The 13,547-nt window shown below is 49.6% G+C and overlaps 1 protein-coding gene across 2 annotated transcripts in view; it reads right to left on the bottom strand.

Annotated features, from left to right (window-relative positions):
• The window catches only part of LOC119177271 (RAB11-binding protein RELCH homolog), a 185,681-nt gene that overhangs the window by 152,654 nt on the left and 19,480 nt on the right, over positions 1 to 13,547 (bottom strand). For both annotated transcript variants that reach the window (XR_012889289.1, XM_037428716.2), the window contains exon 5: positions 10,830 to 11,030. Coding sequence is in view for 1 of the 2 variants with exons in the window: in XM_037428716.2 (XP_037284613.1) it covers positions 10,830 to 11,030 (201 nt within the window). In the remaining variant the exon portion in view is untranslated. The remainder of the gene's footprint in view (positions 1 to 10,829; positions 11,031 to 13,547) is intronic.

Genomic DNA, 13,547 nt, shown 5'->3' with positions numbered 1-13,547 from the left:
ATTGACGGGCGATGTGCGCTCTACCACGCGATATGGACCATGGTAATTTGAAAGTAGCTTGGTAGACAAACCAGGTGCACAGGGTGGTACATACAGCCATACAAGGGTTCCAGGGGAGAACTCTGCGGCAGGTAGGTGGTCGTCATCGTGGGCCTTTTTCTGGCGTTGCTGGTCAGCCGTAGTAAACTGCTTCGCTAGTTGGCGGCATTCTTCGGCGTGACGGGCGGCTTCAGACATGGTCGCGCACTCAGATACATCTGGTGCGTATTGCAGCAAAGTGTCAATTGTGTGCGATAGTTGACGTCCGTATAGAAGGAATGGGGAAAAGCCGGTGGTGACTTGGGTGGCAGTGTTGTACGCGTAGGTCGCAAACGGAAAAACCAGGTCCCAGGTCGTTTGGTCAGATGCCACATGAGTCGCGAGCATGTCACCCAGGGTCCGATTAAACCGCTCAGTCAGGCCATTCGTCTGAGGGTGGTAAGCAGTACTCATCCGGTGTACAATATGGCACTGACAGAGAAAGGCTTGGATTACGTCGGATAGAAATGCACGGCCCCACTCACTGAGGAGCTCGCGAGGAGGGCCGTGACGCAACACAAACCGATGGAGGATGAAAGATGCAACGTCCTGAGCGGTCGCCGTAGGAAGAGCAGCGGTTTCGGCGTACCGTGTCAGGTGATCTACAGCAACGATAGCCCACCGGTTACCTGCTGTGGTCAATGGCAGTGGTCCATAAAGGTCGATTGTGACGCGATCGAATGGACGGTCAGGGCACGCAAGCGGCTGTAGTGGAGCTGCTCCTGCATTCGGTGGCTGTTTTCGTTGCTGACACTCGTGGCAGCCGCGAATAAACTGTCGAACAAAAGTAAACATCCCACGCCAGTAGTACCGCTTCCTTAAACATTCGTAAGTCTTGAAGACACCGGCGTGAGCGCATGCGGGTCGGAGTGAAATGATGCACAGATTGTAGAGCGCAGCTTTCGGGGAATAACGAGCAGCCACTTCCTGCCGTCTGGTGAGTAATTGCGCCGGTACAAGAGGCCACTTCGAATGGTGAAGTGCGAAGCCTGGCGTCGCATTGCTCGAGTGGTGGAAAGTGTCGGTACCCCAGATAAGACGTCCAGAAGCGAAGTTATGCATGAATCGTCGTGCTGTGCAGCGGCCATTGTGATGATGTCAAGAGCGGACAGCACGTGTTCTATAGAAGATATAGAGGCAACCTCAGCTGACAGTGGTGATCGTGAGAGCGCATCAGCGTCGGTATATTGGCGACCGGAACGGTACACAACGCGGATGTCATAATCTTGAAGTCGCAGAGAACAACGAGCAAGACGACCTGATGGATCCTTCAGCGACGACAACCAACATAAGGCATGATGGTCTGTAACTACAGCAAAGGTGCGACCATATAAGTATGGCCGAAATTTCACAATCACCCAAAGTATGGCTAAGCACTCTTTTTCGGTAACACTGTAATTTACCTCAGCCTTGTTGAGCGTTCTGCTGGCGTAGGCGACGACATACTCAGGGGATCCAGGCTTGCGTTGAGTGAGAACTGCACCGAGACCGACACCGCTGACGTCTGTATGGATTTCAGTTACAGCTGTGGGATCATAGTGGCGCAATATAGGCGGTGATGTCAGGAGACGGCGAAGAGTGGTAAAGGCGTGATCACATTCGGAAGACCATCATGAAATGTCGTTGGCACTGCTTAAAAGTTTAGTCAAAGAGGCAATTATAGAGGCAAAGTTGCGCACAAACCGACGAAACTAGGAGCACAATCCTACGAAGCTGCGTAACTGTTTTACAGTCGTCGGTGTGGGGAATTCAGCGACAGCGCATAGTTTAGCTTGGTCGGGAAGAATGCCATCCTTTGATACGACGTGACCGAGAATGGTGAGCGTCCGAGCAGCGAAGTGGCATTTCTTGAGATTCAGTTGGAGCTGCGCATTCTTCAGACACGTGAGGACATGTTTCAGGCGTACAAGATGTGTTGCGAAATCGGGTGCAAAGACGACAATATCTTTGAGGTAGCAGAGGCATATGTTCCATTTCAAACCCCCGCAGAACCGTGTCCATCATGCACTTGAATGTGGCCGGCGCATTGCAGAGGCCGAAGGGCATGACATAGAACTCATATAGCCCGTCCGGTGACACGAAGGCTGTTTTTGGACGATCACCATCTGCTAAGGGCACCTGCCAATACCCCGAACGCAAATCTAACGACGAAAAAAAACTCGGCACCTTGTAAGCAATCAAGGGCGTCATCAATCCTGGGCAAAGGGTACACATCTTTGTGAGTGATCTTATTTAAGCGCCTGTAATCAACGCAGAAGTGAATCGTACCATCCTTCTTAACGAGAACGACAGGCGATGCCCATGGACTTTGGTGAAGGTCGGATAACGTCGCGCTTGAGCATATCGTCAACCTGTTCGGTGATAACGTGACGTTCCGTGGCGGAAATACGGTATGGTCGCTGTCGTACTGGCGCGTTGGAACCTGTGTCGATGCAGTGAAAAAAACTGGGAGTTCGGCCAAGGGTAGGTTGAGCAACGTCAAAGGATTCACGAAACTGGTAGAGCAGCTGAAGGAGCTCAGAGCGTTCAGATGGCGATAGTCCGTCGGCAATCGATGGATCGAAAAGCTCGCAAGGTAGTATATTGGAAGGGTTGAGGGCACTGATGGCGTCGTAGTCACCAGAAAAATCTGGGGGCATGGTAAAAATTTGTTCTTTATCAATGGCATGCACGTGTCCAAGAGATTCACCTTGAAACAGTTCGACGGGATACAGAAAGGGATTGATAAGGCAAAAAGCACTGTTTCCTTCAGAAATAGAGAGGGTTGAATAAGGCAGAAGAAGTGATCTTCGACTAAGGAAGAAGCTTGATGGCTCAAAGAATGCAGCTTCATTCCTAAAGCCGTCACAGAACACGGGGAGCAACACAGCTGCTGTCGGAGGAATTTCAGTGCCTTCTTTGACGACAAGTTTGTGTACGGCAGGCTGAATGCGGCTGGTTGGTTGGTCATAAAACGGGAAAAGTTCAAGCTCCGATCTTGCACAATCAATAACGGCATGGTTACGCGACAAAAAATCCCATCCGAGTATGATGTCATGTGAGCATGACGAAAGGACAATAAACTCAACAGTGTAGTAGTGCTTCGCGATCATCAGTCGGACAATACAGGCAATTCACTGTTTGCAAGGACATCATATTAAGAGGCGTCGTCACTTTTCGGAGCTTGCGGCAAAGTTTAGTGTCTATCACGGAAACGGCAGCACCGGTATCCACTAGAGCATATGCTCGAGTACCTTCTACAAAAACTTTGACAATATTCGACGGCAATGTGCGAGGACTTGAGCATTTCGACAGCGCAGTTCTTGCCTCCTGAACTGCGGCGGTTAGCTTCCCTCGTGTTCAGGAGCTGGCCGACGACGCATGGGTGACAGGGAGTGACGACGGGGTGAAGGTGAGCGACTAGACATAGTACGCGGACATTCCCGTGAAGACGAGCTTGACATAGGGCCAGAATTTTCCAGACGAGATGGAGGAAGGTCCATGAAGCTGTTCTGTGTCCGGGCGTCTGTGTATTCCGGCACGCGACGACTGCAGTAACGGGCGATATGGCCAGGACCGCCGCATGCAAAACATATGGGCCGGTTATCGCGCGTTCTCCAAGTATTGGCGACGAGGGGAGCAGCCCATGCGGCAGACGGGTGAGTTGAGGCTGTGGTGGCAATGGGAGGAACCCAGGCGGTGGACGGCTGAGTTGGGGCTGAGGTATACAGCAGTCCCTGGAACAACGGGGTGTGGTGTGGGTGCCGCCGCTTTAGTGCCTCAGCGTAAGTAAGAGGTGCGGTGACGGAGGGCTGCTGCAAGGGCACCGGCATAGCCTCGGAAATCTGCTCCTGGACCACATGTCGGAGCATGGGAGCCAATGGTGGTGGGTGTCGCAGTGGCTGTTGCTGCGAGAGCTCCTGGCGTTGAGCAAAAGGCAGCAGAGAAAGCTGCCGAGCCACTTCCTCTCGCACGAAGTCTTTCATTTGTGCGAGAAGGTTTGTCTGGTCAGTCATAACGTCGAGTGCGGTGACTGGTTGGATAGTCTAAAATGAGCGTCGCGTCTGAGCTCGTTGCCTCCGCAATTCATCATAGCTTTGGCACAAAGTCACTACTTCTGCCACAGTGCTAGGAGACTTCACGAGAAGCATCTGGAAAACGTCATCGTCGACGCCCTTCATAATGTGCTGTATCTTCGCACTCTCGCTCATGGAAGCATCGACGCGCCGGCAGAGATCGATCACATTTTCTATATATGATGTGAAAGTTTCACCTGGCTCCTGTGCCCGCGTGCGCAAACGTTGTTCGGCGCGTAGCTTCCGTAAGGCAGGACGACCAAAAACGGCACATATCACCTCCTTGAAGGCGGACCAATTCGCGAACTCGGTTTCGTGGTTCGTATAGCACAGCTTGGCCACATCGGTGAGGTAAAAATTGACAGTGCCCAACTTAGCAGCGTCATCCCACCTGTTGGGTCCACTGACTTTCTCGAATGACAGCCAGTCCTCGACGTCCTGGTCTTCGGTGCCCGCAAAGATCGGGGGGTCTCGCTGATGAACCGGGCCGGGGCAACTAGCGGCCGCGAGAGGTATTGTATGTTGGGCAGCGTCAACTTGCATGGTCGACGGCAGGGTGCGGGATCGGAGTTCCAGGTTGTAGGCAATGTGGTTACCCAGCACGATCCACCAAATGTGAAGAGGTTTATTGGGCGAACCAAACGGGCAGGTGGAAGATTCGAGATAGCGACAGGACGAGGAAGATGGAGGAGCTCGAGCGCTGATCACGTGGTGCCTTACTTTGCGATGATGCTTGTTGTTCCCTTTTGTTGTCATCATTCCTTCATTATACAAGTAATTGTTGAATAAATATGAAGTCGTCATTAAAGCTCATGTTTTCACAATAGAAGGTCCTAACAGTATTAATAACATGCATGTCGTTAGCTTCTACATACCATACTGCATAGAGTTAAACCTGCTCATAACGTACCTCTATAAAATGAATTCCTCGATATGTAACAAAGTTTTTCTCTTCCCCGCCATTACTCTCTATAAGCACATGTATTTGTGACATCTATGTAACAAAGTAATGGCGGGAGACATGAGACATCCTTGATATAATGAATTTTCGCCACGGACTATCACAAAATTTCACTATGGATTTTGTACTTTGGCATGAGCATGCATCTTTCACGGTTGCCCCACTGCCGACGAAGCGCGAAGGGGCGGTGGCGCACACGGCGCGCTTGCCCTAGTACCTAAAAGTAGCGTTTGTCATGATGAGTCACAAGTACTGGGGGATTTATTAAACCGCCAGGTAGCTAGCACTAGGACGATGCGTCAGTCGTGACTGGCTCTCGAGCAGAGAAGAACCACGCGATCTTCTTTTTTCCTCCAGATTGAGAGCCGCTCTTGCTGTCAACCCACTACGTGCTGGTGGCATTATCCCCCCTTCCGAAAAGAAAATAAACAAGTACCAAAAAAGAGGAAAGGAATGTACATAGCAGCACCGCGATGCTACTACATAGGCACGTGAAAAAAAATTGGAAATTCGGATAAAGTGAAAGTCAAAATTGAAGAGCGTGCCTATATAGGAAACGTCAATGAACGAGAAAGCAAGTTCACAAAATAAACAAAAAACACAAAGAACGCTGTACGATAAAGGAAAAGTTACGAAAAACGCGCAATAAATGGTTTCATGCGCAACACATGAACGACGTCCGGCCTCAGCCGTGTCCTGCTCCGAGCATGAGGTGTTGAGTCCGGAACCACTTCGTAGTTCACGTCACTGACGCGGCGTAACACTTTATATGGGCCAAAGTACCGGCTCAGCAACTTTTCACTAAGGCCACGGCGGCGGACGGGCGTCCACACCCAAACTTGATCTCCGGGGCTGTAAAACACTTCTCTGTGGCGGGTATTATAGCGTCGTGCGTCTGCCTACTGTTGCTGGCCAATGTGCAGTCGCGCGAGCTGCCGAGCTTCCTCAGCACGCTCTACGAATTCTTCGGCGTCTGTTGCCAATTCGTCTTCGTCCTGACACGGTAGCATTGAATCTAGCATGGTCTGCACTTCGCGGCCGTAGAGAAGCCAAAATGGCGTGAATCGCGTGGTCTCTTGCACGGCGGTATTATACGCGAAGGTCACGTAAGGTAAGATCCGGTCCCATGTTTTGTGCTGTACGTCAATGTACATTGAGATCATGTCTGCGAGGGTCTTATTCAGTCGTTCAGTAAGTCCGTTGGTTTGCAGGTGGTATGTTGGTTTGCGGGTGGTATCAGGACGGATTCCTTCGGCGCTAACTACATGTCCAAGAATTTTTAGTTCTTTATAGCCGAAGTGGCACTTCTGTGGCTTTAGTGTGAGGTCCGCCGATCGGATAGCCTCCAGCACGCTGCGCAGGCGGTGAAGGTGCTGCTCGAACGTGGCAGAGAAGACCACCACATCATCAAGGTAGACAAGACAAGTCTGCCACTTGAGCCCTGTGAGGACAGTGTCCATCATTCGCTGGAAAGTTGCCGGTACTGAACACAAGCCAAAAGGGAGCACTCGAAATTGGTATAGCCCGTCTGGAGTCACAAAGGCTGTTTTCTCACGGTCTCGCTGATCTACCTCGATTTGCCAATACCCGCTTTTGAGATCGCGAGAAGTGAAATAATGGGCACGACGAAGTCTATCCAGCGAATCGTCGATACGTGGCAGCGGATACACATCCTTTTTCGTCACGTTGTTAAGCTTTGGGTAGTCGACGCAGAAGCGTAGAGCCCGTCCTTCTTTTTGACAAGTACGACTGGAGATGACCATGGGCTGTTAGATGGTTCAATAACGCCATCGTCAAGCATCTCAGTGACTTGCGTACGTATCGCTTCACGTTCTTTGGCCGAATGCGGTAGGGGTTCTGGTGTATCGGACGTGCGTCCTCATACATGATGATCCTGTGTTGAGTGACGGACGTCTGGCGGATCTTTGAGCAAGTTGCGAAGCAAGACCTGAACTCGAACAAGAGCGCTCGTAGCGCAGTCTGGTTAACGGTGGACAGATCAGGATTGATGTCAATATTACTCATTGACGTGTCGGCGGTATCCACTATTTCCGACGTGAGACAGTTGGTGACGTTTGCTACTTCGTGGGCAAACGCTATCGAAGTACCACGGAAAAGATGTCGATGCTCGTTGCTAAAGTTGGTTACGAGCAATTCAGATCGGCCATCACGAAGGTGTATTACACTTCTAGCTACACAAATGCCTTGGTGCAAGAGGTGTTCTAAATTTGTCTCAGCCACCACATCGCCATCGCCCAAACCACAGCATGTTACGTCGACTAGAACACTTGTTTTTGGAGGAAGCGTCACACTCTGTTCAGAAATACGGAGTACGTCGACACGCCTTCTACCATCCTGCACGTTGATTGCTCGCTGGGCTAAGAACGTGACGCGGCGCTCTTGCAGATCAATGATAGCTCCATTTTCTTGTAGAAAGTCAACTCCCAGAATGACGTCACGGGAACATTCGCGTAGAACAAGGCAGCTTGCTACGAATGTGTACCCTTGAATCTGTACTCTAGTTGTGCAGGCACCCAGTGGAGTAACGACGTGGCCACCAGCTGTCCGAATCTGCGAGTTATGCCACGGCGTGATGACTCTCTTCAGCTGCGTTGTCAGTTTCCCGCTCAGTATGGAATAGTCTGCGCCGGTGTCCACTAACGCATTAACTGCACAACCATCAATTGTCACTGCTATGTCGAGTGAAAGTCGGCCATTCTTTGCAGCAGTATGTGATGTCGGACCGGTTTCTGCACAGTTCTGCGTCATTAGGAGGTCTTCAGCGCTTCGACGTTCAGCGACCCCGCCCCCAGAGGTCGCTTTGGCTAGTTTTCCCGGCGGGGGCTGGGAGACCGTGTGGTAGAATACCGCTGGGGCGTTGATGAAAATCGCCTCGGTGATGGCGAGCGCGACTGGCGCCCGGCAGATGGTGGTGCATGCTGCTGGGAGAGGTAGTTTTCGATGTCGCGCGGTCTCTGGCCGTAACGGGGTGGCGGTGAGTACGCAGAGAAGCCGCGAAGCCCAAGACGGCGATATGGGCACTGGCGGTACAAGTGATCGGCTTCTCCGCAGTGAAAGCACAGAGGCCGGCGATCAGGTGTGCGCCAAACATCAGACTTTCGAGGAGACGTGCGCCGATCGTCGATGTACTGAACTGGTTGCACTGAACGATGGGCGACAGAAGCACCAGGGACAAAGGCCAACGGTGGTGGCGTGTACGTGCCTTCGTAGTACGGTATGTGCTGCGCTGACTGTAGTGAAACAGCAGGAACAGGATGGTTTAGTGGCGGCGTTGCAGCAGGGCGTTTTAAGGCTTCCGCGTAGGTTGTCTCACGGCGGTATTCAGCAGGAGTTGGCACAGCTGTATCATGAGGCAAGGTGTCCCGGAGGGCCTGGTGCAGCTCATCCTTGATCACAGTTGCAATAGAGTTGACTGTAGGATGAGGTGTTACACCAGCCTTTTGTAACTCTTCACGTACTATGTCACGGATGAGTTCACGTAGACAGTCGTTGTTGGTTCTAGTGGCGGTGAAAATGTCGGCAGTAGACATGCCACTGACTTGCCTGTCGTATTGGTTGGATCGCTGCTGCAGCATTTTTTCAATTGTCACGGCCTCGGACAAGAACTCCGCGACCGTCTTCGGAGGACTTCGCACGAGGCCGGCAAAAAGCTGGTCCTTGACACCGCGCATCAAGTGACGCAACTTCTTGTCCTCCGTCATTCTTGAACCGGCCCGTCGGAAGAGGCGCGTCATGTCTTCGACGAACGTGGTCACAGTTTCGTTTGGCAGCTGGACGCGGGCCAGAATAGCTCGTTCAGCTCGTTCTTGGCGATCAGCACTGGTATAGGTCTGCAGAAGTCTACGAGAGAATTCGAGCCACGTCGTCAGCTGTTCCTCTTGGTTTTGATACCACGTACGTGCCCCGTCTTCGAGATAGAAGTAGACACGACCCAGTTTCGCCGCGTCGTCCCACTGATTCAAGGTGGCTACGCGCTCGAAATCCGCCAACCAGTCCTCAACGTCCTCGTGCTCCGAGCCATGGAACGTCGCCGGTGCGCGTGGGCTTTCCAACGTGTAGCGGTTCGACGTCGTGCTTCCCGTGCCGGTTGCCGAGGTTTGCACCGAAGCGCTGGTCATGTTTGTCGACGTGGTGGGAGCAGTATCGTCGGCTTTCGGAGGCAATCCCCTGATTCGGCGGCTGGTCCGATGTACGGGAGTATTGACTGGCACTGGACTCGTATCGCGGCTTCCTGGGGGGGGGTCTGCAGCATCCGTGAGACTACCCAGCACTTCCACCAGTTTGTCACGATGAGTCACAAGTACTGGGGGATTTATTAAACCACCAGGTAGGTAGCACTAGGACGATGCGTCAGTCGTGGCTGGCTCTCGAGCAGAGAAGAACCACGCGATCTTCTTTTTTCCTCCAGATTGAGAGCCGCTCTTGCTGTCAACCCACTACGTGCTGGTAGCAATATACAGTAACCCTAGCTTGGCCCCAGCAACTTCCAGGCAAGAGCGAGCGCTCGTTATTGCGCACCGGGGTGCGCGAGCTGGGCAGGTGGCTCTGTTCCCCACAAGCCGGCGTCGCCGATGCGGCCGAATGTGCGGATGTGCCCTTCCCCCACTTCTAAACCAAAAAGTTGGCAGTGGCACGCTTTTAGTTAGCGTCAAAAATGTGGGCTCGCACTGCATATGGACAACACTTTACCGAATACAGTTTTCTGCGATATCTGTGTCATTTGCTCTTCGTCTTCGACGCCATGCGCGCATGCGTTTCATTGCGTGCACATGGAGTGACCCCCGATGATGTTCAGCTTTGCTTTTTTTTCTTTTTTTTTTTTTAAGGCCTGAAGCTCCTAAAGCCTTGGGTCTGTCCCTCTTAGCTCACCTTGGTTCGTGACCGCTTAGTTCGATGACTCACTCAGCAGGTGCGAATATATGGACAGCCATACAGACGGACGAACGGACAGACAGGCGGACGGACGAGCGCTTCGCCCCACTCATCATAATTCACTCCGTGGATATGCTCCGATTTTTTTTATTGCGGACAACCATGCTGTTACTACCGAAGGAATGTCAAATTAGATGCTCATAAAAACTCAGGTCGTCTCATCATGCACTTAATTTCGTCTTGTGCCATGCCGTGAGTTTGTGGGACCGTAGCCATCGCAATTAGCCGATTAGCTCTGGCAACAACACGTCATCGGTTGAATGCAATGCAATGAATGCAATAGCAACAAATAGTAATGTTATACAAAGTAAGGCTGGCAGCCAACTTTTAATTTTGGTTTCGATATCGTGGAAGTCCTACATAACGCTGATGTAAGCAAATACGGCACCTCAAGGGAGAAGTGCTCGTTTCGCGCAGTCCCTACGCATTAAAAGTGCACTGATGCTTGCCGAGACAGCGCAAGTACCAGCAATAACCCTTGCTACTCGAGCGACCCCCCCCCCTCTGCCCCCTGCATTTTTTCATGCTCATACAAGACTGGTCGTTTCCCTTCTGTTGGAGCATTCCAGGGCAGTTCTAACAGGTGATAGAGATGAGCCAACTTATTTTATCTCTGCTGTGGGCCCATCCCTACCGACAGATAGCAAGGAAGATTTCCAACACTAGTTTCACAACACATCAAAGCAACACAAAGAAATGTAAAGTGAGTGTTCGCACCAGACTCTGCTTATGTTAATGAGCAGTTTGGCATTCATGCTTGATAAAAAATGATTGTGACTAACCAAGGCAGACTTTTCCGCTACAAGAGCCTCCAAGTTGCTTGTAAGGTCTTTTTGCAAACTTGAATCTTCAAAGTCAGTCTGCACTTGACGCTCTACAACATCACAGCAAAGTCGGGAGTGCTTGTTGTAACTGCGGTACAGCTGCACCAGATCAGGTGGCTTGGGAATATTTAGACCAACATCATCCCAGTCTTCAAAGTCCTGAAAAAAAGGCAAAATATACAGAAACAGGTAAACTTTCCCAATACATACGAACAAGCTGCTTCAAGGCAGTAACATCACAATAATAGTTATAAGACAAGTCTATGCATCCAATCAGTGCAAAGGGCAGCTAGGGATTACTAGATACTGGATTATAGGCGAATTCCTATTTCGTTCCTTGTGTTCCTATCGGGCAATTTTGATATATGAGCATGAATTAGAGGTTAAGAAGAGCTTTTATAGTGTTTTTACAGTACCCAAGAATGTCTAGTTATGACGCTGGTGCCTAAATTTCTTTAAGTGCCTATAAATGCCTATTTTCAAAATCGGTGCCTATATTAACACTATTTAACCTCAAACTTCACTTTTGAGTGCAGTTGGACACTACTACTAATGTTACCAGACAAAACTGAGCTTTCGAAACCCTATGGGGTGCAATCTATAATCCATCTCCTAAGTTCATTTTAGCCCTGTCATGGCTATAAGGCCTCTTAGACAATAGAAAGGCTGATTAGCCTCTACACATGTATTTATCCGCGTCGCGTCGTCTGCTCCGCATCTCCCCGGCATCCGCTCGCATGCACAGGGAACAGAAGAGAGAGAAACTCTTTATTAAAAAAACAGATCTTCGCTGGTGTCTTCATAGCTCTGGCATGCTATTCTGTATAAAGACAAGAAAGGAACTAAAATATTTCAGAAGAGAGGGAAGAAAAGAATGATAAAAAAATATAGACAAATATGAAGTGTGCAAGTGAACCTGATAAAAGTACTTACAGCTAGCGTGATAGGTAATAAAGATTTTCTGATGTGAATTGTTCTACCATTAGATTCTTTCAACTAGCCTAATTTTGGACAGGTAATTCACTATTGAATTGCAATAGAATCGAAAGTTAGGCTAGTTAGATATGCCTAGTAGGGTTGTATACGTTCACTAGTGAACATACAATCTGACACTGTTTTGGCAGTTTGGGCACAAGAACTAATATAGTTAGGGAACAAGAGATGCTTCTGTGCAGCCACGGGATGATGAAGAGTGAAAGCAAAACTGTGGAGTGTCATCAGGGAAAAGTGTGGAGTGTCATCAGGGGAAAGAACAGAACAGATATAAAAAAAAAAAGAAGCATGAGCAAAAGCTCCATCGGACATACAAAAAAATGCTTCCTTTTTGAAGTGACAAAAGGGTGCTAGAGATGACTGTGTTGTTAATCTGCTTCCAATTTATCAGCTCAGAACACTGCTGGCTTTATCAATCGCATATCAATGCTCCATCAATTTAAATAAAAGTAAAACATTCTCACTTTCGAATTAAGAAATGTGATTGTAATACACCCTACCACTAAATTATAGAAGTGCATAGCCAAGAGGGAAATATTCTTTTCTTTTATTATCTTTCCCTTCTCCTCTGGAATCCTTTAATCCCATTTTCCCTCCCTACACAAACTGGCCTACCAGCGGTTATATATACGTGCCGGCAAAATTATGTTTTTCCAATAAAAAGTCTCTTTCTTGTGCTTCAGTGCTGCTCTGCTAGTTCCCAAAATGGTTTTCATGCTTCACATTAGAGGCAGTATCAAAGGACGTATTCGATCTTTTGTGATATAAATTAAAGCAGAAAAAAGTGTTTTTAAATATTAAAAATTCACTAGACTTGTAGCTCAGAAGTACTGTCAAATACAGCATAAAGAAGAGTATTTGTCAGTTTTATCATGACTGATGATATTTGCAAAAATACATTTTATTGTGCCCCACTAGACACATTTTCAACCTATTGTACATATGAAGCGTATGCACGTAGCATGCCCTCATTTAAGCTAGAGCCTCCCAGAGAAGGGTAACGACAATGCAACCCCTGCTGTATATTGATACACAACAGCCGCCACAGCCTTGCTGCATGAAAGAGAAAGACGACGTCAATGGCTGGTTGTTGATGAACTGTCGCCATCTTGTTCGCCGAGCACGGTCCATCATATATAATTTAACAAATAAGTTACTTGTAACATTATTCGTGAAGGTGGACGACTCCCGTACCTTGATGGAGATGCGCAGCGGTCGCAACACCGGGGACTCTTCGGCTACTTCAACTGCCAGTGCCTCATCACCATCGGCCTCTCCAGCCGACTCGACAACCTATGTCACCTTGCCACCCCTGCGGGATCCTGGCACTTTCTCTGCTGACGGTACCATCGACGTTGACTCCTGGCTGCACCGGTACTAGCGTGTCAGTGCTACCCACCGCTGGGATCGCACACTCATGCTCGCCAATGTTGTGTTCTACCTCAACAGCACGCCGTGGACATGGTTTGAAATCAATGAAGCCGAAATCACAAGCTGGGATCTCTTAATAACAAAGATCTGTGATCTTTTCGGCGATTCATCTGGTCATCAGCTCGCTGCCGAGAAGTCTCTCGCCACTTGTGCCCAGACGTCTACTGAATCGTACGTCTCATACATTCTTGACGTCTTGGCGCTTTGTAGCAAGGACGACCAGCGCATGTCGAAAGACGAAAAAGTTAATCA

Source organism: Rhipicephalus microplus, unplaced genomic scaffold, assembly GCF_043290135.1.
Source record: "Rhipicephalus microplus isolate Deutch F79 unplaced genomic scaffold, USDA_Rmic scaffold_48, whole genome shotgun sequence".
In the NCBI taxonomy this organism is placed as follows: Eukaryota; Metazoa; Arthropoda; class Arachnida; order Ixodida; family Ixodidae; genus Rhipicephalus; species Rhipicephalus microplus.
This window is presented reverse-complemented; position numbering and strand designations above follow the sequence as displayed.